Here is a 24,888-nt window from a genome sequence, read left to right as displayed (position 1 = left end):
AGCTAATGTCTGTTTTTTCATATTCAAGTGGTAGCAAAAGCAAATGTGTTTATTTTTCTGTGTGCAGTAAGGAGCATTTAAGAAAGATGCCACAAAGAGTGCACTCTAAGAGAAATGTTTTCATTTAACATCTTTCCCCAAAGCTCAGAAACCTTAGCATGTGGGAGTGATGTTTAATAACAACATTTCATCAAAAGTCAAATTTAGTTGCATATATCATCTGATGGTAACACAACTTATGTATCAGGCTTGCTACATAGTTTGGGCATTATGAACAAAATAATACCACACCTTATTTTCTCAACTTGGAAAGCTGAAGCACTGAACAATGTAAAAAATCAGTAGTTAAAAAAAAAAAGAGCTGAACAAGAGGTTTATATCTTCTCAATCTAGAAATTCTCGTTTCCACCACAAATGTTTCTCTAAGCAGCCATGGGTGTAGCTTAAAAGTTTAATTGCATTTTTTCAGTATCAGTAGCATTATATATGCAATTACTGGTTTAGTATGCACTTGATAAAACTGCAAATGCTGCATTTGTTTCAATAATTTAATGCATACTTCCAATTTGTATCTGTAAGCAACCAACATAAAAGGTCAGCTTTGAAACATTAAAGTAATCAAATGCAAGAATATACTAAATGTTTAAGTGACAACAATATCACTGTTGTTAATGTTATTACACCCAAATGAGATTCCAGCCAATTAAAAATGTACACAAGTACTAGTATATATTTTTAATTATTCCTACAGTTTTGAGTGACCATCAGTTCATGAAATTAGCTTTAGTCATTAGTGGTTTCCATTTTACTCTACATTTGCATGAATAAACTCAATTTGTTTTTCCAAGAAGCCTGTAAAATACATTATCAAAATTTAATTACAAGCAGTGCTACATCAGAAATCATCAGTATGCAGAGAGGTGATGCATTTGCTAAAGAACAGATGGATGTACATTATCTGAGAGATTTGAAACATTAAAGCTGCCTTCTGTCATGTAAGTGCTTTCAGAATTAACTACTGTCAGAGCTAGTACACAAGATACAATAATTTCCATGTATAAGGTAGATGGGAATAAGGAAGGATTACTATTTTGCAGGAAGAAGTGTATTTACAAGTCAACTTCCAGAGAACTGAAATTATGTGTTTTCAGCTACTACAGTGTCTCTTTCATTTATACAGTCAGAGACCAAAATGACTCAAATCAACTAAAAACCAGAAGAACCCCTGAGGAAAGCTGTTGTTTTTCCTACCTGTCTCGGACCACAAAGTCTTTTTTTATCAGACAGACACCAAAACATAGCAATGCAAGTGGCATGACTTTGCATAAGCATGCAAAGCTCATCAAACTTGGTCCATGAATCTAACTTGGCAATTCTCAGGTAAGTTTTCTTAACACTTGCATTGTATGGGAAAACAAAATCAAGAAATGCCTAAGGAAAATGGAAGTCTCCAGACTGATTCAATGGTAAACTCAGAGCTGATGAAGCATCCCACATCTCTACTAAAGACTGCATGCAGCCCCTACCTCTATTGAACATTAAATGCTGCGTTTAAGCATAATTTTTCAGCTTTATCCATTACATTTTCACAGAAGATAGATTATAAAAATAAATATGAACAACAGTTGCTCAAAACAAGAAATGCCAAGCAATACAAGGAGATTAAAGGGAAAACTGCTCAGGGTTATCTGCCACAACAGGTTGCATTCTGTACTGTGAGGATGACCACTTCACTTCCTGCTTTACTGCTGAAATATTTCTATCCTGCTAGTACAGATTAAAAAAATTGTTAATTATTTTTAACCTATAAACCCACATAACTATGGGAAAATGAAATTTCCATCAGTACTGCTTGTTTTTATTTTTCCATTTTTATTACTTGAAACCATAAAGAAAAAAGAAAATTAGGTGGATGTAGAGAGGTGGAGGTTGGGGTGTGGTGGGGTTTGTTTTTAAACAAACTATAACAGATTGTGAAAAGGTTTTAAAGAATTAACTTGAAAATTAATGTATTAGACTGACTTGGAGACTAAACTAAGTATCATGATAGCATTTAGTGAAAAAACAGTATAGCTACAGACACAACATGATTTATGGCCAGTGGATGCTCCTAGAACAAATCTTTTGAGATTACAGATTTAGTGAACAAAGACAACTGAACTACCACAAAAACTTCTGTAGATATTTAACTAAATCTTAACACTGTAATATATCTGAGCTTTTTACTGCATTATTTAACTGTGCAATACTGAATTGAGTTAAATAGAAAGCAAATAGGGACATCCCACCCAAGCAAAGGATCTCCTAAGGTCTCAAATTCCAAATCTACCTTCTGAAAAAGAAGTACAAGACCCTTACAAGCACAGTGTGCCCAGGAACAGCCCTGGCACATTGGTCCTCACAAGCAAGCAGAGCAGCACTGAAGGGGCAGGGGTGCAAAGCTGAGACACAGCACTCACAGGATACCAGCTCTGGGGAGAGGAAGTGATTTATTCCCAGATCCTTGCCCAAGCCTAAAATGACCCACTCAGCTGGAGCACACCTTCTCATTTAGTTTCACCCAGGTGTTCTAGGACAGTGCTTCAGCTCATCCTATAGGGAAGCAGGCGTTGATAATCAGGAATTAGGCTTTAAAAGGTGCACTTGATCCAAGCCCAAACTACCACATGAATTGCAAATACACCTAGCAAGCCATACCATCCAAGGCCTGCTAAGCTCATTTGAAAAAAGATGTATGAGAAGGGGATTTACAAGCAGAATCAAAAAGGTATAAATAAATAAATAACAGAGTTAACACTGAGACTGTGAACCATGTTTTACCAAAGAAAAACATATATTTGAGTTATGGCCATGATAGCAAACGTTGCAAAACACTACGAGCAAAACCCATACATGATGTGTTTAGGAAAACAAGATATTGGTCAGATTGCTGGCTGCACAGTTTGTGTATGGGGAGGATTTTGAACAACAGCTAACTAACAAACCAAAGCAGCCAACATGCAACAACTGAAATACAAAAATGAAATGAAGAATCTACCACCCTCTTTTATTCTCATGCATGGACTTAACGAAGTTAAAATAATTCAGATAAGGCAACAAATTTAACTAAAGTTATGAGCTTTAAATGAAAGTTACAGAATTATTTTGCTGCACTATAAAGGACAGCAAACATGATCATAGTAATGGAGTCACAAAACTGTGTTGAATACATTGCACAGCTGAAGAAAATAAAGTCTTCTGTATTTCATCAGTACATATGCTGATTACAGCAAGACTGAAATAGATTTTAAAACTTTCAGTAGCTTTTCTTCAAAATAAAATACATCATATACAATGTAACTCATTCTACAAGAACACGTGTTTTTTCTAAGAACAATAAATTGCAACTTCCAAACACACATACACCTCAAATCTCTAAGTCAACTCCATTATTTACAGCTTCAAACTCCAGAACAAAATAGCAGCCAAAAAGATTCTCTGCTCCTGCTTTACTATTGACCTCCCACAAACACTCAATAGAGCAGCACATGCAATGTTTTGGTTGTATTAGTAATTATCCTGCTCTTTTTTCACGATCTCAATATACTTTAACAATCAATTAATGTAATTTATTCAGTGCAAAGTGGTCAAAGCAACATACATTAAATCAAAGTGCTCCTCTAATTACTTACTTGTGTCAAACATAAATTTGACAGCAAACAAAAAAATAGATTTAGTATTCATTAAATTTTTTAAATACCAAAATTAAAGATTCCTGTTTGAATTTAATTATGTCCAGCTACATTTAATCTTCTTTTGCAGGCAGTTTTAATTATCTACCTCTCTACTGAAATTCAGGCCCAACTTTCCATCTACCTGCTGAAGCTTTTCACCAAGTCCTGGTGTCCTGACCTCTCCTGAATGTTTCTGAACAGATACTTCCAGGCTTCCCACCACACATGGTCTCTGCCTCTGATTTACCTGCTTCTATTTAACCCCACAATCCTATTTCAACAGACTTTACCCCTTCTCTCCCTATTCCACCATCCAACTTACTTTTTTCTTCCAGGACTGCCTCTGAACATGGCTCCCTCTCTAATCCCATGCCTCAGTTTCCCAATCCCCCTTAGCCTCCAGTGCTACTTTACAGTCTCAGACACTTTGCTTTATTCTGAACCATTCCCCGCAGAAAACAAAGGGATTTATTTAAAAGAGAGACAATATCTGATAATACATGGGCAGTGAGGGCATGACAGAGCCATGTCCCTTGCTATCAGTTATGGGGACAAACACATAGAAACCACTTAAAAGAAAACTTTAACTCTGGGAATGAAACACATATCACATCATCCTACCCTCTTCTGGGACAAATACATAAAGTATTAACAAGTGATAAAATATGAAATAGCACACAAAACTGTTGGGAATTTAGTTGAAAAGAGACTGGAAAAGTACAAAGCCGTGGCTAATTCCAAATCTTGCACCTGCATTGATAGCGTGTCCTTGGGCCTAGCTGTAGTAGGATAACAAACAGTGAAAGAGACATGAGAAAAGAGAGATGTAACCCCTAAGGAATGAGGAAGAGTTCATGGTATAGTTTAACCAATAGATTGCTCGGCTTACAGAATATTTATGAGCTTATTATTTGCTGTATAAGTGTTTGATACTTTCTTCAATAAACTGGACCTGTGATGAACCAGCTGGTGTCCTGGTCCCCTTCCTATGACACAAAACCCACAAGAAAATGAGAATACAAAAAGCAGTTCAGAAAATGAGTAAATGCTTCAAGAATTTATATATATTTAGCAGTATTTATGCTAAGTGGCTTGATAAAGAAATATTAGAGGTAGAAGAGTGATGACTAGACCTTTCATAAGCAAGAGTTTATAAGAAACAGTCTGAGCTACAAGCAGTCACATTCTTTAGATTATCATAAAGTATGTATGATCGTACAACCACCTACAAGGTTCAGGCACACACAAACACAAAACCTGGATGTATTATAATTCATGTGGATTCCACAGATTCTCTTTGCAACAGCAAGAGGAGCATCAAATCTTAATGCTTTAAACCAAAGGCCTTTTCTTCCCTCTTTGTGCATTCTCAACACAAGGGCTGCTCTGGCTAAAAGAAGGGATAATCTGAGTTGAAGTCATCGCAGCTTTTAATGCTCTAGCACAAAGTATCATGCTATAAAATGTATTAATAGAGACTTGATGTCCATATTAAACCAATCACCATATAAGAGGAAGAGAGAAACTAGGAGAATTTTCTTTCTGTAAACACTTGTTTGTAAGTAATTAATGAACTCAATTCTCATATGTGAAGTGTTTCAAAACATGCCTGCATTCTCCTTGTTTCAAAAAGAAAGCAAATAATCACAGTAAATAATCAGCGAATAATGTCTTACATAAGTTCTGCTTTTACCTCGAAGTTTGACACATGAGAAAATGAGAATTACAATGCTGTGGCAAGGATGGGGTGGAGATAAGAGGGAAATGTGAAAGCAACCCATATGGAAAATGTTAAAAGCTCCATCACACAGTAATGAGAAAACTGCATTAAAAAAAAAAAGAAAAAAGGAAAAAAAAACCCCAAAATTTTAAGTCCTTTTCCTCAAAGCTGTCCCTCACATGACAAGTTATTAACACACCAGTACAGTATTATTGTAGAAGTGGGGAGCTCAGGCCACTTTATTAGGAGCACTGTTCATAGTTCTTAGCTCCCTGAAAAGGAAGACTAACAGCAAAAGTACAAAAGTTACTCCTTAATTTTAATTTTGCATTGTTATGTTTTCATCAAGAACAGTGAATGGATATAATGCAGAATAAACTCACTTGCATTCTTTGGAAGATAGCGTGGGAGGCAACAATCCACAGTAGGAGGAGATCTGTATTATCACCAATATTACTGTGTTCATATAAATAATTATGTTATTTTTAGTATTTATATTAGTAATGACTGTTATGCAGAAGATGGCTGGTTAGTCTTTTCACTAAAAACTCTTTAAAGAAGAAAGATTAAGCTGTAAAATGTGACAAGTTAACTATCATGTGGAACTAATGAAAGGCTTCTCTCTCCTTTTCCTCAGAAAAGGAAAAGCAGAAAAAAAAGCCTTGCCTTATTTAAAGGATGCCAAGTTTTCCAGCAACTATTAAAAACAAAACAGGCAAATCCTCCATAAAATCCTGCATGCTGCCACTCAGTATCAAGTAGTGATTATTTTTCCATTGAAAGGACCTCTAAGATATAAAAGCTAAGCACACAATTTTCAACTGCATTGTCTTAACCTTTCCACTTTGACAACTGTACCATTACTTGGTATTAGTATTATATTAAAATTTTTACCTCTCCAAATGAAAACTCTTACCTGAATAACTGATGAATGCTTGCTTATTGTTTTCCCCATGAATTAGATTACTACAAGAAGCCCACACTACTACTGCTAGAGATAGAGCAGAAGTATTCTTGTTTGCTGAGTTTAGAACAGCCAGTTAATATTTCAGCCTCATGTAAACTACTCTTTCTGTGCATACTAACAAGGAAGAGTTTCTTGCCAAAAACAAACATTAGATCACACTTAAAACAACATAAACAGAGTATCTTTAGATACACTACTTGAGAAGCATGTGGGCTGAAGAATTCTCAGTTTAGAAAACTAGGCAGGCAGTTTCTTATACGCCTTTCAAATTTAAAGATGCTGTTGTATACCTGCTTACTGAAGGCCAACAGAATCATCCAAACTCTTCCATTGTAGACACACATGTAAGAAAGGACTTCTCTACAAAGAAGGATTATGAATCCTCTTACAGTGCAAAAGGAGACTAAGCACTCCTTAAAACTTCACAGGTTTGGATAATTTTGGGGTTGAATTCAACTTTCATTTCAAAATGTAAGTAAATGAAGTTTGTGGGTCTATGTAGTTGTGAGGGCTTTCCAAGCTGGCCTGACATCTCCACAGTAGTATTATGCATTCTGTTGTATTTTCACATGCCTTTCTGTCCCCAGACCAGACCATCTATACTCCCTATAAAAGGAGTCCTTGGGGTCAGTTTTACAGCACCATCAACACCACTGCATACAAGGACCTCCCCAGCTGCCCAGACCAAAAACTGCTTAGGATAGTTTTGTACTGCTCAAGGCCTTTCATCCATAAGAAAAGAGTCTGAGGAGCAATGGGGACAGACCTCTGGCCTTCTAGCAGAGACCTTTGGTTAAGCTGTGCTGGTGTGTTACTGTGTGATGGAAAAACTCTTCTGAGTTAAGACACATTAAGCCATAGGTACCAACACGTGAAACCAGAAATCTCAACTATGAAGTCTAGGACTACCATTCAGTAACATTTATTTTATGCAAACAAGCAATGTGATTACTATGCAGAAACAACTCCATTCTTCCCAACTGCCTAGGTGAACAAGGATTTTATCTAATAGACAAGAAGCAAGATCCAATCACTAAATGCTGAAATGAGAAAAATACAAATGGAATTAACTATGAGGATAATTACTCACTGTAATAGTTCACTAAGAAGACAGTAAATTCATCACCACTTTAAGTCTTAAATTAGAAATATACTCCATCTTAGTTTAACACATACATTCAACAACTGCAGAACATGCAGCACAAGGGCAGCTACCAGGGCATGGTGAGCTGCCTGCCTCTCCCTGAGAATGTACATGAAAGAGAGCTGTTGTCACCTCCTCTCTGCTCCCACAGTGACACAGAGAACACAGAGACAAAAAGTATGACCAAACTGCTGACTAAACCCTGCCTAGTTTCAGTGCAGACTTATTTCACAACTTCTACCCTTAACACAAAGGCTAGTGTTGCATGGCCAAAACAGCCTACACATAAATTTTTCTTCAGCATCCACAACATTGATGGGCCCTGGGTCTGGATGCATTTCCAGTGGGAAAACCTTAGCAGTACAGTATGCTGAACCACTTTACATATCCATTCACACAGACTGTCACCTCGCCTGGTGCTGCTTCGCAAAGTTGCTTTGTGAGAGCAATACATGAAAAACTTCCAAGCAGAGCTGCTCATTATTAATGCAAACTATTCTGAAGGCAAAAGCAAAACAGCATTTGGCAGCAAGACCACTGCCATTAAGATGTTTGCCTGCAAACCTCAAAATGATTTCTGAAGTACCCAACTGACTTCAGTCTCAGTCTCTTTCCTGTCCACTAATCATAAAAGTAATTTTGGGTACATTTCCTGAAATTATAGGTTTTGCTAATATGAGTTGCAGTTTTACCAGATGGCTGGCATCAGCTTCTGGTAAAATGGTAACGTGATTTCTTGGACTAAAACTACAACTCAAACGTTGCTGAAATGCAGCACAAACAAGCAGACACAGAAGAGCAGAGACATCAAAAAAAAAAAAAAAAAAAAAAAGGTGATTTAGAACACAGGGCAAAAAAAGATGGACCAAAACATGTCATCTCTAACTGAAGTGAGCTATCAGACCTTGAGAACAAATAGCAGCTAAATTTAGTCAAATTTAAAATTAATTTAGTTATATGAAAACTGGGGGAAGGGCAGGAAAATAGCACCAAGTACCAAATTGTCCCGTACCTCAGAGCTGTTAGAGAAAAGAGTCCTCTAATATGGAACAACACACAAACAGATGGGAACATATATACCCTTTACACTGAAAGGCATTCTAGTGGCTAAAAAGAAGATGACAGCAGAATTAAAGCTGAGAAAAGTGAGAATCAAGAGCTGTGACAGCTATTAAAGAACATTTTTTCTGGGTGATTAAAAACAGTTGAAGTAAATATCCCTTTTTCAAGCAGCTCTTATACCACCTCTAATAAGTAGTAAGAATAATCAACTCACTTTACTCCCCAGAAGCTTCAATGCACAGAACAGTATTTTTGAGCCTCTTAATAATGATTAATGATGTAAAGGAGAAGAAATGCACATTATGCAATAAGAAGTCCAGTCTCACTCTTTTGTTCAGTTGCAGGTTTCTGCATCAGAGTAACCTCCTAGAAATTACTATAAGGTTATGGTAAAAATTAAGAATATTCTACTAATACTAAATAGCCTTCCCTTCTTTCAAACTTTTTATATTATTCTAAGTGAGATGAAGAGAGAATTAAACATCCAAGTCTTACCAAGTTATCAACAACCTATTTTACCTTAAGATCCACAATTGACAATGCTTATTTGAGGCTAGTGCCCAAAATTTTATTTTCATTTCCTGTTTCAATTGCCTGTTCTTTAAAAGAAGTCTGAAGGAGAAGGCCAAGAGTATCCTGGGTGCATCAGGAAGAGCACTGCCAGCAGGGGAAGGGAGGTGATCCTGCCCCTGTGCTCAGCCCTGGGGAGATACAACCCCTGGAGTGTTGTATCCAGTTCTGGGCTCCTCAGGACAAGAGAGGCATGGAGCTCCTGGAGCAGGGCAACAAAGAAGATGAGGAGACTGGAGCACATCTCTTAGGAGGAAAGGCTGAGAGACCTGGGCCTGTACATCATTGAGAAGAGAAGGCTGAGAGGGAACCTCATCAATGTCTGTCAGTGTCTGCAGGGAGGGTGCCAGGAGGATGGAGCCAGGCTCTGCTCAGTGGTGCCAAGCAACAGGACAGGAGGCAGTGGGCACAACCTGATGGACAGGAAGTTCCACCTGAACATGAGGAAGAACTTCTTCACTGTGCAGTGACCACACACCAGAGTGGATGGTCCAGAGAGGTTGTGGAGCCTCCCTCACCATGTGCTCTGGGATGGCCCTGCTTGAGCAGAGAGGTTGGACCAGATGACCCACCATGGTCTGTTCCAATCTGGCCCAGTCTCTGATTCAGCCTCCATGTTGTCTTATGTGCTAGGGGATAAAAAAACCAGATCAGTAGTTCTATCAGTACTGTTAAACAGAATAGAGTAAAAGGCTGTAACGTAAGACAGACAAACGCATTTCTCATTTGTGTTTAATTCACCAGTTATAAACCAAATTTCTGAGATAAGAAAAGGTAGCTGGGGTCAGATTGGGGCAGAAAACATGCCTCATGCAAGCAACACAAGTTATAAACACTGGTGTACTTTACTATTTTGGTGCGAAAAACTACAGCTCAGCCTTATTCCTATGAGGTTGCTCTAAAAGAACGAGAAGCAATATATATTTATGAAGAAATCCTATCTGTCTGCAATCCCAATTCATATTTCACAAAGTGCTGTGAATGTTATATCAGATTTTTGCAGTATCCACTGTGCAATACTCTCTCCATTCTGAATGCTGTACTTTCAAAGATGAACTCCAAATTATGTACTTTCTTCCAGAGCAAGTCAATGAAACATGTTAAATGCCTTTGCATCAACATCTGATAAGGAAGATCCTTTGATCTGCACTTCTCTACTTTTACAAGAAATACAAAGAGAAACATAGAGGCAGCATTAACCAGACTTGCTGAAATCTGCTAATTCACTGGTTTGTCTGTATTTTCAGCATCTTCATCAGTAGAAGGACATAAGTAAAACAAGGTCACATACTACCAGAACACAGCAGAACTCATTCCCTTTTCTAGTGTCTAATTTAAAAGAAAACAAAACAAAAAAAATCCAAACCAATTGCAGTCTCCACATGCTATTAAAAAAACAGTAAATGCCTTCTCATTAACCTCACATCTCCAGAACACTGCCTAGCACACATTGGTTCCTAAGTGTTATGTTCTCTGTGTCACAGAGAAGCTTTATGGCACTAGATTTAAAATCTGACCTTGCAGAACAACAAGGCACTTGCTGACAAACAGCATGAGTGAGTGCCAGGTTTGAAGGAAGATGATATCCCAGCCTGTCTAAAAGAATCTGGCCCTGGCCCAAACAGACTCTTAGCAGGCTCCACTGGAGAAATGGAAATGGTTGCAATTATTGTTATTGATTTAATGCCCTTAAAATGGTTCTCTGACAATTTTATTTCAGAAACTGATTAAGCAGTATGATTCAGCAGCAGGACATCTGCTAGCAACCTACAGAAACATAGATTTCTTTGCTCAAATTATTTCTGGGACCGGGAAAGTAAGGTTTTGTATTTGCACGACCAGAGGTAGATAAGAATGTAAGGTGGCCTACAATATTTATGTCAGGCAGGCATTCAAACTCTCCTTCCAATTCTACAAACCATCAACTCTAATATCTCCTGGTTTTGCTCTACAACAGTTTCCTAGTAGGAAAGGTGATGTAGCTACAAGCAGTAAAGACAGCAGTGTTCAGTGCAGTAAAGCACTGACCATGTATACAGTTATCAAATAAATTAAGTACCTGAACTACCAAATAAAAGAGACACCAATGCAGACAAATAGAAACAATCTTAAAATTAGAAATTGGGATCATAATTTGAGTGGATGAAAAACAGGTTATAGAGATTCTTTTCAGTGACTAATATCATTTAAGATGCTGTTACTGCTCTGCCACAGAATATTTTCAGTGGAGCTTCACCAAAATAAACTGTCCCCCCCTTACCCATTCCAGAAAAAAAAATACTCCAATCAATTGTACCTCACCAGTTTCCTCTAATGTATATGGTGTTGCTGGCACTGGGTTAAGAATGACAGATAAGAACTGTTTCAAGGACAGCAGATCTTACACCTTTCCAGCAGAGATGGGTACTGATTAGGGACCAGTTAACATCTTACACACTGTGAAATAAACACCTACCCATGAACTTGAAGCTGTACTCTTCAGTAAAAGCAAGGGATGCTCTGCTGCTAGCATTATGGATTTAAACTTCACTACTGTCAGGAGTCCCACCAACCCACCAGCTCACCACAGCAGGCATCATTTCTCACACCTATGTGGAAAGAGGCATGCAGAGCTAAGACAGTTTCTTCCCAACAATGAGCCCACAACACAACAGCAGCTGCAAAGAGGAACAGTCTCCCACATCACTGACCCACCTTTACTGTAGGCTAATCAATGTTCCTGATTTTTCAAGACTCCTGTAGGTGAAGAGCAGTCTCTGTCTCTCCCAGTCAGTGCTAAACAGCATCAGACAGACTGCACCACTCCCCATCCAAACTTGGTGCCTGCCCTCACTGCTACATCAGGTGTATTTGGCTTCACAAAGGTCACTTGCCGTGCCACACAGCTGCCTTGTGGATACTGGAGACCAGCATATTTTGGAAGCAAGTAGGTAATTGCTCAGGTCCTAGTGAAGTACTGATATTCAGAAGGAGAAATTTGCTGGTAATAGGTGGAAATCCAAAGCAGCTGAGATGGTACAATCTGTGAGAAAAAAATGGTGTGTCTCCTAAGTGCCACAAGAACCCACAACACAACAGGCAAGGGAAAAGTCAAATCTTGTTAACAACAGAGAACAGAGCTCTGAATGCACTGAACACACACAACGCACATTGTTGGGTTGATTGTTTATTTTCTAACCTAGAAAAGCTGTTAAAAAACCAAAATTCATAAAATAACTGCTTATAACTCAAAATTGAAATTTTGAGGCCATTATCCAGATAATTCAGAATGTTGTTTTATCACAACTATGTAAGAGTGACGTGTGAAACTGTCCAGCTGCAAACAGTTGCATTTCACTCCAACTGATTCTACTGATAGAACGCCAAATTGGATGACTTTCTGAATAATACATTGGTTGTTGATAGCAACAGTACCATTGAAAACAGGGCATTTATATTTGTTCTTACTGGAAAACCTGGCTGATTGGGTTATGTCCTATGACATAGCTTGAAGGCTGTAAAATGGACCTTACCGTAACTTTCTCACTGAAGCAGCCCAAAAAGGCTTTTAGTAAATGTACAGCTCTCTCACTAAAAAGCCCATTTTTCAAAAGACCTAGTCCTCCACTGAGGAAAACAGAATATAGTACAGGCAATGTGAAGTTCAAGTCGCACCTCACAGCCTTCACATCAGTGTGTATTCTGATTTTTCTTATAATCTACACATGGGCTTCCTTGCTCTCAGATGCATGGATGATTAGCAAATGGTACCAATTCTGCCCAAAGTTCAGAAGCCACTTTTTAGTCACCAAGACATAGGAGTCAGCTACTTGCTCAGTTGAAGCAATGATTAGGTATGAAGTATAAAACACTAGAAAAAATACAGCTGAACTTTTAAAGGTATTTACATTTTCATTCCAATCATCTCAACACCTGGGAAATACCTAGCACACCAATTTTCTTTCTTTCTTCAGTAAGAATCCTGGAAAGAAACCAGGCTCTAAGAAATGATTTCATTTCCTGGTGAATTCCTCATAGATTTTTATTTTCATCAAAGCCTAGTAAGAACATATTTTCTGCTTGTAACAGTGCAAGGTTTATGTACTGAAATCCATTCCCACAGAGCTCATAGCCATTCTCAAAGGTATTGCAGCCAACACGCAGTAATGGCACCAATGAGGTCTACAGATCTGCACTTTCTCCTCAGACACCAGTGAGATCAAGGATATGTTTCAAAGATATCTCACCATCACAGGTGGGCACTAACCCCAAACCCCCAAGCTCTTTTAGGCACTTCTGGTATATTTTTTCAGTATGTTAGACAACTACTTTGACATGGAAAGTACCAACTGTTTCAGGAACATGGCTGTTCTCAGCAGGAGCTCCTGCACTCAGTGTTCTCTTCTCTGTTGAAGAACTGACCATTTAAAAAATACTGATTTACAGCATAAATTTATTGTGGTTCTTCCTGGGACTTCTGGCGCAAAGCCACTTTTCACAGACTGCCCAGTTAGTCTTGCATTCCTTGATTTTTGAGTCTCAGGAGTAGGGGAAGAGAGCGAAGAAAGCCTGCTGCACATCTGGCTTGGAGTTGAAATTGTCACAGGGAGCAACATCTGACACTCCCAGCTCTAGGGCTCACCAGGAAAAAAAATAAATCTGAAATCAACAGATTTGGATCTGCTTTAAACGACTTGTTAGAAGTGGACAGGAGTGGCAACCTGAAAGCCTGATCCCAAGTCCATTCAGTCCCAGGTGATAAATTCACACATTCCAGAGACTTTTTCTGATAAGTCCTAACATCTGGAAAATGTTCAGCTCATGGCAGCAGGACAGCAGGCTGGGCATTACTAGATGTTTCTGCCACTGGTGAAGGAACAGAGATTCAATGATGAGTGCTCCATCATCCATACCCCAGCATGGAAATACTAAACAGCTCAGGTGCAGGCAACATCCATCAGTGACAAATGGTTGATTTAGCAGAGATCACGTTACCAACCACAAAAAAAAGCATGAGATTTCCATGGGCTTGCACATAAATTCTGTTAGCTATGCAACAGAGAAAAATGGAAGAAAGCTTCAGCAGACTTTCTAGTAGGACTTTTTTAAAATATAAAAAATCAACTTCAGAAGCCTGACAGCAGTTTTTAAACAGATATTTCTGAAAAATCATTTAGCCAGTCTTCCTCCTTCATAGTTGTCTGCACACAGTTCCAGTGGAAACTGAAATATTCGTTGAACTTTTTATACCTAGGACTAAACCCAGCAGCATTGGGAAACCCTAGATCATTGAATTAGATAAAATTGCAACAAAGCGGTCATCCATTAAGTTTAAAATAGGTAAGGACTAGCAGCTAATAGAAAACAAGCACTCAGCAAGCACCCCAGCATGCTTATTCTGCACAAGATTTATTTTGCTTTCAAAGCACACTTCCTGACACATTAAAATAAGCTATTTAAAGGGACTTCTGGAAAGAATAGGAGTGTAGAGACACATGCATACACTCTTCCTGAGGCACAGGCTCAGCCTCCCACACCCAGCCTGCTTATCCCTGCATCCAGCCAGATCTCCTGGTGCACCTGCGCACATAAGCATCACTAAGCCAACTCGGTCAGAATGAGCCAGGTTAGCTTACAAGTTTAAAGTCTCAGCTAAGCAGATTCATTTTGCCTGAAATAGATTAGAAAGCACTCACAAGAGCAGTTCCACACACAGATTAGAGCTGAACAATCCACTTCAGGGCCACAGGACAGGCAGCATGCAGCCACCACCTGCAGCTGGCCCAGCTGAACCTGAACTCAATGCCCGCTTTGGCCCAGCCACATTCACCTGGGACAGAGAACGGGAAAGCTCTCTCCAGATTTATGCTCTGTGCTGTTCCACAGTTTCCCCATGCTCGTGAGACCCACCAAAGGTCAGCCAAGGATCTCAGACACAGTCTTACAAAGTAGCTGGCACCTACAAAGTTTTAGACAAAACACACCTCTCAGAAATGCTAAGTACCTTACAAGTGATATGTAGAAATGAACTGCTAGCACTTCCCTTATTTAATCAGAGAACAAGCTGTAAACACAATTAAAAGCATTTAATATTTTCCAAGCAACAAAATTATTTTTTTGTTATTTTCCTCATGGTAAACATAAGAGGAAAAGAGTACTGGTCAATTGGAATTGCCAGAAAGATCCTATCTCACTACTACAATTCATGGGCTTCCTGCTTCTTTAGCAGTCACTTTCATAAGTGAACATCCTGAGAAAGCTCATGAGGACAGATAACTTCAAGGGAGAAGAAAAGTTCGTGTCTATTTGCAGATGGCAAATTTACCACAGAATTTACTAGCTGGACAGAGTGCTTTGCTTCCAGCTTTACTCTCATTTCTAAAACGGGGTTTTGTTGTTGTTGGGTTTTTTTCAAATTTCTTTAAGTTGTTCCAATAACCTCAGAAATTTAACAAAATATAAAACAAGCCTGCAAATACACTGAAAGCATAAGAAAAGGTATCACCAATCCCATCATCAGTGGGCCCACGGAGATGTGTGTGCAAGGGTAAATGCATTCCACAACTGGAACTATAAAGAAGGATCTTTCTAAAGATAAATGTTTTCATGTTTTCTACCACTACATTGCATTCACATGTGCCTACTTCTCTTCTGCCACCGCTTCTTGTTACTCATGTCTCCAAGAAGGTTTGAGTGAAAAATCTTTGCTCTAGCATTTTTTATCTACAAGAAGAAAGCAAAGCAATCAGGGGGAGCCTGAGATGCAGACATGTGGACAGGGCAACTCCACTACTCAGGCTGATGACAGAACTTAGAGCATGCTTCAAGGAATGCAACGTCATCAAGAACGTTCCTACCTTTTTGGTTTGTTTGGGTTTTTTGTGTTTATATTTTCATTTATTTTCTTGGACTTGGTTTGGTTTTGGTTTTTTTTAGCAGATCATAGATGCATGGAAGATCTATGAAGGTAGAAGAACTAGGAATTTTTATCTATAAAATAGAATCTTAAAATTTTGTTCAAGAGTACATGCTGCTCTTACCAAATCCTCATCAATGAGCAACAAAAGATCACAGCTGAAACAGATGAATGAAGAAACAGCTACAGACTACCAATATTTGCAGATGTGGTAATAAAGCAGAAGAAAGAAAATGCCAATTGAATCTCTTCTGTTCTGGTAGCAGCAGTGCCATACACTATTTCAAGAGTGACTTGGAATCATCCAGACATTGACCAAAACTCTCAAAAATCAACACTTGCAGATAATGTGTTCATTTGTATTTTATAAAATACTTATAAGAAGTTTATAAGATACAACAAGAGTCCAAAATACATGGAGAGAAGTTCCTTTGTTTTGAAAAGCATCTGCAGCTGGATTTGAGCATTCAGTTATTTGGTTCTGCAGGGACCACAGGCTCAGTCACTGTATGCTTCAGTAGTAATGAACAACAGCAGGGATAGTGAAAGATGGTAATGAAGAAATCTGTAAAAGCTCTAGCTTTTCTCTTAAAAGAAAACACAATGAAAGAATGACATATCTTTCCAAGTGCTAACATATCAAAAAAAAAAAAAAAAAAAAAAGCTGTAGGAAATTATTCTATTCCTGCTTGTTCATATATTACCTCTATCCTTTTCATGACTGAAATGCTCAGTCCTGCTCTGCCTCAGTGCATTTCTGAATGTCTATTCAAGTCTTTTGGATCTGCAGAAATAAAACAACCCCAGATTTTGTTTTTAATATGCACATTATCACCTCCAAATTAGTTACCAATAACCTTCAAACCCAGTACATAAACATGAAATTCAAAAGCAGGTGCTTTTGTTTGTCCTTCATAGGGAAAGTCCTTTCTCCAAGTACATGTTTGACAAATATCAACCAGGATCTATTCTATCTATCACTATTGATACATGTGTTCCTTTCCAGAAGAAATGAGCCAAGTGGCTCTGGTACAGTGGAGTCCATCGTCTGTACTGTCTAAAGATCAGTATTTGCTCAACAGAATTCACAAATGTCAGACCAAGGACAGAAGATATATATTTAGCTGCTTGCAATGGGATTGATATGCTGCTTATTAGTTCACCCACTACTGTTTTAGAAAATTAGAAGCAGCAACACAGAAAGTGGGAGTAGATGAGATCACAGAAAAATTGTGCTTTGAAAAGAAATTGCAAGGAGAAGTTGGAAGCTGTGTATCACAACAGAGACTATTCCAAATACATGTGGCAGTGTAAAACTAGACGTGAACTAAGCATAGGGGGATAGGAAGGAGAAAAACATGAAGCACAGAATAAATTCTACGGTGTAAGGTCTTAGAGGAATTATAGATAATTCATTACTAGATACAGAGTAAACAGGATCAGATCTGTTCAGCGCCTGTAGGCAAGAAAGTGCATTATTGATTTACTGTATTATGCAGGGCTTGGAGAAAGACGACGACTCAGGAGTAAGTGTTCCAGCATATCAATTTTTATATTTAGTAACAGCTGAAACAAGCAGAAATGGACACTTCATAACATTAGTACTTGGTTGTTTATTTTGTGCTTCAAGATAAATTGGCTTTGTGCACCAAGAAGAGGAAAACTGTCATAAAGGCCAAGAACTCAATTCCTTAATTTAATAATATTTAAAGCTTCTCTAACAATAGAGATGGAGTCCAACCAGCATTGTCCTTGCAGCATACCACCAACATTGTTAGGACAAGAAATACATACAGGAAACTAACTAAGATGTTAAACCAGTCAGCCACTGAAGTTCACTAACCAGGCTAACTAATGTCTAAAGTAGCTGAAGCATTTATAAAGAAGTATTTTCAAAAAGTGTTCATCTCTCTAAATCCCTCTTATTTGACATACCCAACACAGGCTGCTGTAAATATGTATATGACCCTGAAATGTACAGGTTGCTAAAGGCCAATTCAAGTTTCACATCATGTAAAAGCTGCAGAAGTCTATTTACCTTTGCAAAAGTTCCTTTGCTAAGTTATTCAGAGCTGATATGACAGATCAGCAACAGGATCCAAGGAGAGTTATTGATGAAATAAATAAGTAAAAGCAAATTGAAATGTAAAGATTACAAACAATAGGCACTCTCATTGTGACTAGTAGAGGCAAAAAACCTTACCTTGGGACAGCAATCAATTTTATAAAATTAAAATAACAGAAAATACCAAAAATAATGTCTTTTTTTATTCTAATTGAGAAAATGTTAAGACTGTACTACAATCCTTGCATGAAAACAAAATAAAATGTTCTATTAATGACAGATTTTGCCTGATGCCAGAAGCTGTTTGTCAGTCATCAATACAGTCACTAATATAAACCAAATAAAGAGACAAATGTCTTCATATTTTAACAGTACTTGCCTATATTTATAGGCATATAAAGTTTTACACATGGAAAATAGTGGATTCATGGATGTAGGAATGTCAATCCTGCAATTGTGATAGATGGCCTGTCAAGATACAATAACCACTGTACATTTACCCATTATACTTACACAAAGTCTAAATTTATACAGCAGTAGTATCTGCCTTCCTCAGCATGAAGGATATCTTTACTGACCATCTGAGAACTTGCTTGTTAAAACCAAAATGTAATTGCCTTCAAACAGCATGAGTAAATGTACAAAATCTGAAGGTAAGTGAATAGAAGTGGCTAAATAAAGCACAAAAATACCAGTGTGTCCTTACTGTTCCCTTCTCAAAAAACTATGCCAACTGCAAGTGCAAGTGAAGTTTGACACCATCTGTCACCTAATTACACCTTATATAATATATGTCATTGGGACATTTACCACAGCCATTCCTCTGCAAGTGATGGCACAAGATTTCAGTTGTCAGCTACTGACATTTTCCTGCTCATGGAACCACTCACAATCACCTGTAAAGCTACGTGTACGAATAAAATACCTTTTCAGACTACAGCTAAAATAAATTTGTAACACTTAGACAGCCAAGGAAATACCATCACTTCTTTATTTCTCAGCTCTTCCCACAAGCAGATACTGGTAGTATTCACTATTTGCCACAATTCCTACACTTAGAATTTCAATTCTGAGAATCAGAGGTCAGCTACACACATTGGAATAGCATCCATTTCAGTCAGTATGTGGAATTTCCTAGCACACATAGGAAACTTTGGAAGGGTGATTCCTACATGAGAAGATGAGAACACAATTAAGAGTTTGTTCCTTAAGTTAGAAGAATGTGATGCCACTGGATTTTAGCAGCTCTGCAACTCACTATTCCACAAGCAGCCACTCTGTGCACTAGTTGCGATGCAACAACTAAGGTCCAAGATTTGCCTTCCTGTGCGTGCAGCCATCAAACCTCCTGCTATAAAATTAGCTAATATCTCTAACATATTAATACACATTTTACATCTTTGCTCTCTCAGAACAAGATTCATGACTGGTTTTCCCTTGCTGGTACTGGGGGCATTGTTTTGTTTGGGGATTTTTTTAGATGCCATGGGAACATAAAGGATCTGAACATTCCATAATCCAAGTGATTCTTGCTACCTTTGTGGGGTCACTGAGTCGATGCAACAGCTCAGAACCATTAAATGTAGTTTCTAACAAAACTCACTGTACTTCTTTGCCTACACTCTTCCACAGAGAGAAGGCTGCTATTTTACTTTCGTCACAAAATTAAAGGCCCACAAGATACTTGAAATAGGAGTACTACCAGGTATGGAAGAATAATTCATGTAACCATACTGGCAACAACACATAATATTGATAAGATTCATGTTATGTGTGGCATGAAACAGATTTGAGGAAGACTTTGGCACTGAAACAGATAAAAACTCATTATGTTTTTCATGAAGAAAGATGCCTTTCCTGTGAGTTTGTCCCCAGTGGAAGGTATGGCCACCAAATGGCCAGAAACATCTCAGTCTGGAAAATATTAACTCCACATTTCTAGTAAAAATCAACCTGGAGGGTGGTATTTTTTGTCTCCACAGGATAATAAATATCCTTACATGCAGTTTTATTATTTTCTCTTGGAACTCAATGCATTCAGAAACTCCACAAAGATAAAGTACAGTCAATACATGTAACTACTCATTCTTATGATGCAAAAAATTTGGAAAATGTGCAGAATGTTAACCAAGATTTACAAATTCCTTAAAAATCAACCTATGCATAGGCTTCAATGCACCCATGTGATTCTAAGAAATTTTTGAGACATTTAAAAGGCACTGTCTATGTACACATAAGCAGGATAAAAAATAATCATTATTACAACAATGAAACAAAGAACTTCTCAGACCAATAAAACTTGCAAAACTTAATCAGTTTGTAACTGCCAGTTGTTGCTGCTTTCTTGAGCTCCCAAACAAAAATTGACAGCAAATCAACTACAAGTAAATATATAGCCACATATAGATAATTAAAATAAATAGATAAATTAAATTGAGCATCAAACAAGCCAAAGCAGCAGGTAGAATCTATCCATATTATTCACTTGAATTAGGCTTAGTGGTTTGCCAGTTCATGTTTTGTTTCAAATTCAGCTGGCTCATAAAACTTACTGCTATGCTCAACACCAACTTAGCAACATGCATGATCTGCACACTTCAACATCTTGATTTGCTTATGATATGCAAGGGATCCTTTTAATTAGAAAAAATAATTAATGACTAATCTTCCATCAGTAAATTACCACTCAAAATTAGGGGTGGTTATACCTCTAAGATAAATAAATAACAGAACTCCTTTCCCAGCTCCTGCATTTATCCTTCATTTCATGTTGTCTAGCTGTTTCCTTTCTTCTCAGCTTATGCTACTTAACCAAAACCTGCTCAAGAAAAATATTTTGTTGTCACTGCAGATACTGTGAGAAATAGCTGTAGCTGTGGGTGGAAAGCAGATGGAAAATGCTTTGGTATACATTAGTTATGACATGTTCAGGAAGTCTCTTCTGCTCTCCATCCTGAGTTGTGAGTATGGGCACAGGCATTCAGAGGAAGGAAAGGTGTAATCTGCATCCTCTGGGGAGCTGGGGGCAGGGAGAGGCACAAACTGACTATTACTGACAACTGTGCATCTGGGAGGCAGCACAGTAGGAAATGGAAAGCAAACAATGGAAGTGACCAGGCAAGCAGATGGAGCCAAAAAGCTTGGGGGAAAAAAAATAATCAAGTGACAGCTGCATTAGTTGGCACACAGCTCCCAACGGCTGGCAAAGACACTGCACTCGTACTTGTGAGGATGTGGCACAAAAGAAACTGAAGCAATAAGGTCCAAGAGGCTACAGAGACCATTTTGTTAAATGTGTTAAAAAGGTAGGAAACAGTCGTGATTTTTATCCCAAATGAGAGAATTTCAGCAAGTCACTATCTTCCTTGTGCCTTATGTCTCCAGTTACAGGAAATGGGGATCACCTTTTTAAGGTATTTGGAATACCCCTACAAATGCTTTGCCATCTTGCAGTCACTTGAGACTTTTCTCTGTGCTTTCCTCACAAAGAAAACACTATGTGGAGAAAATGTGACCTAGTGGGAAAACTCCTGAATACGTTTTGAGGAGTTTTAGTTTCCATGTTCAGATTTGCCAGGGGCCTGAAGAAAAACCTTCATCCTCTTCACTTTCAGAATCTGTTTTCCCATTTATAAAGTGATGTTTATTACATATGCTTCCCCAAAAAAGGGCTTTGAATAGTGAAAGGCAAATGAAGGATAAAAAAATCTCATTACTTTGTCAGCCCAACATCTTCCTGCACATTCATTACAACAGTCTCAACTCCAATTTCTGCCCTCACAGTCCATTCAGCATGCCCACAGAATGGAAATAAGGTGTGATTTATACATGTTCTCCAGGTTGCTCAATGTAATGATATGTTTGTACATTTCACAGTGAACTGCTTTATCTTAGCACCAAACAGGTGAAAGTGAGATTCTGTCAGAGACCTGCCCAGCAAGGTCAGCTATACTGAACTTAAATGTGAGAGCGAGTTCCTGTGAAATCCAGAGTCATATCTGTAGCAATGTAGTGTAGCTGTGCTTTGGACTATGACAACTCTGACTCTTTAAATTTAGTTTTTTGGAGCATTACATCTCTTCCTTCTTCTTTTCACTTTTTGTACTCATCAACAGTTGAATGTGCTGGTTATATTTTTGTTTTTCCTCTAGTATTTTCCCATCCCAGGAAGGCCTGGTGACCAGCCTGACACCTATCAATGAACCACAAACAAAGAAAAAAAAAATCAAAATGTCATAAGATCTGTATGTCAGGCTCATAGGCTCGTTAGATGTGAAATTAAGAAAGACACACATGTGCATTATCAGAGCAAAATCTGATGAGGGACATGTAAACCAGCATTTCTTTCTCCTCACTACAGCATTCTAAGACAACAGGACAGAATAACAGACGGGATGATTACTCTAGGATATCAGCTCCTAGGGAAAGCTGTATTTTAGTCCTTCTTTTTCCATATAGTTGTTAATTTTTTGAGAGAGAAAATTTGGAAATAAGTCAGGGAGCAGACTCTGGTGCTCGGGCATCTCTTCCCCAAACCCAGGGCAAAGCATACTAAGCCTGCAAAATCACATTCCTTCTGCCTTTCTCTCCTCCTTATTCTTAATCACACAGTGGCCTACACACCACAACAGAGATGGAAGATGCCATTACCCAAACAATTTCTCAGAACTCTTCTAGAAAAAGGAGAAATGAGTCCTTCCACCCCTGCAGGAACAAGTGAGAACTGAACCCAGCCCTGAGTGCTCGAGCCATTCCCTTTCCCACAAAGGGTAGGAACTGCAGGCACTCTCACTGCCACCATGAGAGAAAAGCCAAATCAATCCTGTTCATTTAGGCTCCCATCATGAGGGAATAGCTATGTGCTCTGGACTGTGAGCCAGCTCACAACAGCATCAGTGTGTAGTATGAGACACATGCTTTTACAGTAGCTGCTTTATGTTTGTAAAATAAGGAGAAAATACCCCTCTGCACATGTTTCTGTCTCATGTGGGATCAAACATTTCGTAAATATAAAAACAGAATGCCAGTGGGACAGCCATCATTCATTGCTAGGTCCTTAGCTCAGAGCAACTGCAGGCTTGGGAGAAGGGGAAGAGGAGGCAGGGGGAGCCAAGACCAAGAGGCAGGCAGGTTCAAGAACTGCTGTAGATCCCTTAGAGATGTGCAGAGGAAGAGAGCATTGAATTCTGCTGCTTTTTTAGATGCTGAATGGCAGGACCTCCAGTAATGAAAAAAACCTTAAAAATAATTTTAAAACAGTAGCTGCAAGCACACAGTGAGTCTGAGTCTGTGTGTAAAAGAGAAGGTTCTAACCTTTCATTAACTCAGATTCATCTGAATAGTTTTTAATACAGTGAACTCTTACTGACTCACCCTGAAGGCTAAGATCTTACTATGCTTTTCCTCAAAGCAATTTTTTATTGTCAGCAATAAGTCGCTGATAAAAATGAGATATCTCATATGTAAGTGCTGACACAACCCTAACTACAGAGTTCTGTACAGCATCCTGGCATAGCTATAATTAAAAAGACAGTCCACATCAAGTAAAAAGCTTTACCACAAACCTTTTTAGTGGATCAATACAATATCATCAGTGACATCTCAACAAGGATGATAAAGGAAAAAGAGGCTTCTTATGGAATTAAGAAAAACTATATGCATTTATTTTAAAAAGAAATCTTTTGAACTCTGTGGACAATAAGTTGTTCAACTGACAGTCTAAATCTAGTATTAAATACACAGACCATAACATACCAATGTGTGAGATGCTTGTTTCTCTGTCTTGCACTACAGTGTAATTGCAAAGGTTTTTAAGGTAACAGATACAATACCACTAAAACTGGAATAAAAACAGTACTGAGGAAACAATTGTTTAAAAGCTTCAGAACAGGAGCTTTAACAAAATGTTCAAGAAACAAAGTCTTTGCAATTACTTTACCAAAACAATGAGCAGACCACAGCACTCTGTTTATAAGGATGCAAGATATTTTCAGGCAACTGAAAGTGTTGCAAGAATGACCAGAACAGGTCATGCTGCATGAGTTTTATTCTTGATATGTCCCTGAACACCATCTCCCAAGGCTGAATGTCAACAAGTTCTAAGTCATAGAATGAAGTCACAAAAAGTAAAGTCTGCTACTTAGAAAAACAAATATTCACAGGAACCTGAAGGTAAGAAGTTTCTTGGAGGGCCTTTCAAAGCAGCCAAGCCAAGCACACAAACTCAGTTTCGCTCCAGTGATATCACTGCTCAAGAACCTGAAGGTCTCCATTGCTGTGATGGCATTTCCCTCTCCATGGCTCACCGCTGTCTTGTGGAAGCTCATGAGTAAAATGCAATCTTAGAGGAGGGAACTGGGGGAAGAATAGCTAAGATTTTGTATGAAAAGTTGGTTTGATTAAAATTGACAATACTTAATTCGAACTCCAGAATCTCACAGTCCTTAATACCATTAACAGATTCTGTGTGCTGTAGCACTTGTAATAGCATTTCTAAGAAAGTGATTGTACTCAAATCAAAACTTGCAATGCCAGCCTGTTGAGATGAAGAAAAACTCTACCATTCTGGTAAACCATCCCAATTATGACTTTTGGGAAATCTCATTTATTTCTGAAATTGATTTTTTTTTCCTAAATTCTGCTTTGAGCAAAAGGACATTGCAATAGTTTTCTGTCTCTTACATTGCTGCTCTTCTGATAATGACAATATTGATGCCAGTAATAGCATTTTACCACAAAATGTTACTGTTTGT

The 24,888-nt window shown here is 38.2% G+C and overlaps 1 protein-coding gene across 7 annotated transcripts in view; it reads right to left on the bottom strand.

Moving 5' to 3' along the window:
- FBXW7 (F-box and WD repeat domain containing 7) overlaps positions 1–24,888 on the bottom strand; it is a 177,125-nt gene that overhangs the window by 101,305 nt on the left and 50,932 nt on the right. For 2 of the 7 annotated variants that reach the window (XM_064710853.1, XM_064710854.1), the window contains exon 1: positions 2,330–2,465. The exons of 1 other annotated variant lie outside the window; for it this stretch is intronic. In XM_064710853.1, the coding sequence (XP_064566923.1) occupies positions 2,330–2,392 (63 nt within the window). In that variant the 5' untranslated portion in view covers positions 2,393–2,465. Of the gene's footprint in view, positions 1–2,329; positions 2,492–24,888 lie in introns of those variants that run through there. 4 more of the 7 variants (XM_064710852.1, XM_064710848.1, XM_064710850.1 and 1 more) reach the window with 4 other exon arrangements.

This window comes from Zonotrichia leucophrys, chromosome 4, assembly GCF_028769735.1.
Source record: "Zonotrichia leucophrys gambelii isolate GWCS_2022_RI chromosome 4, RI_Zleu_2.0, whole genome shotgun sequence".
NCBI lineage: Eukaryota > Metazoa > Chordata > Aves > Passeriformes > Passerellidae > Zonotrichia > Zonotrichia leucophrys.
Note: the sequence above shows the minus strand (reverse complement) of the source record. Positions and strands in the feature narration are given on the sequence as shown.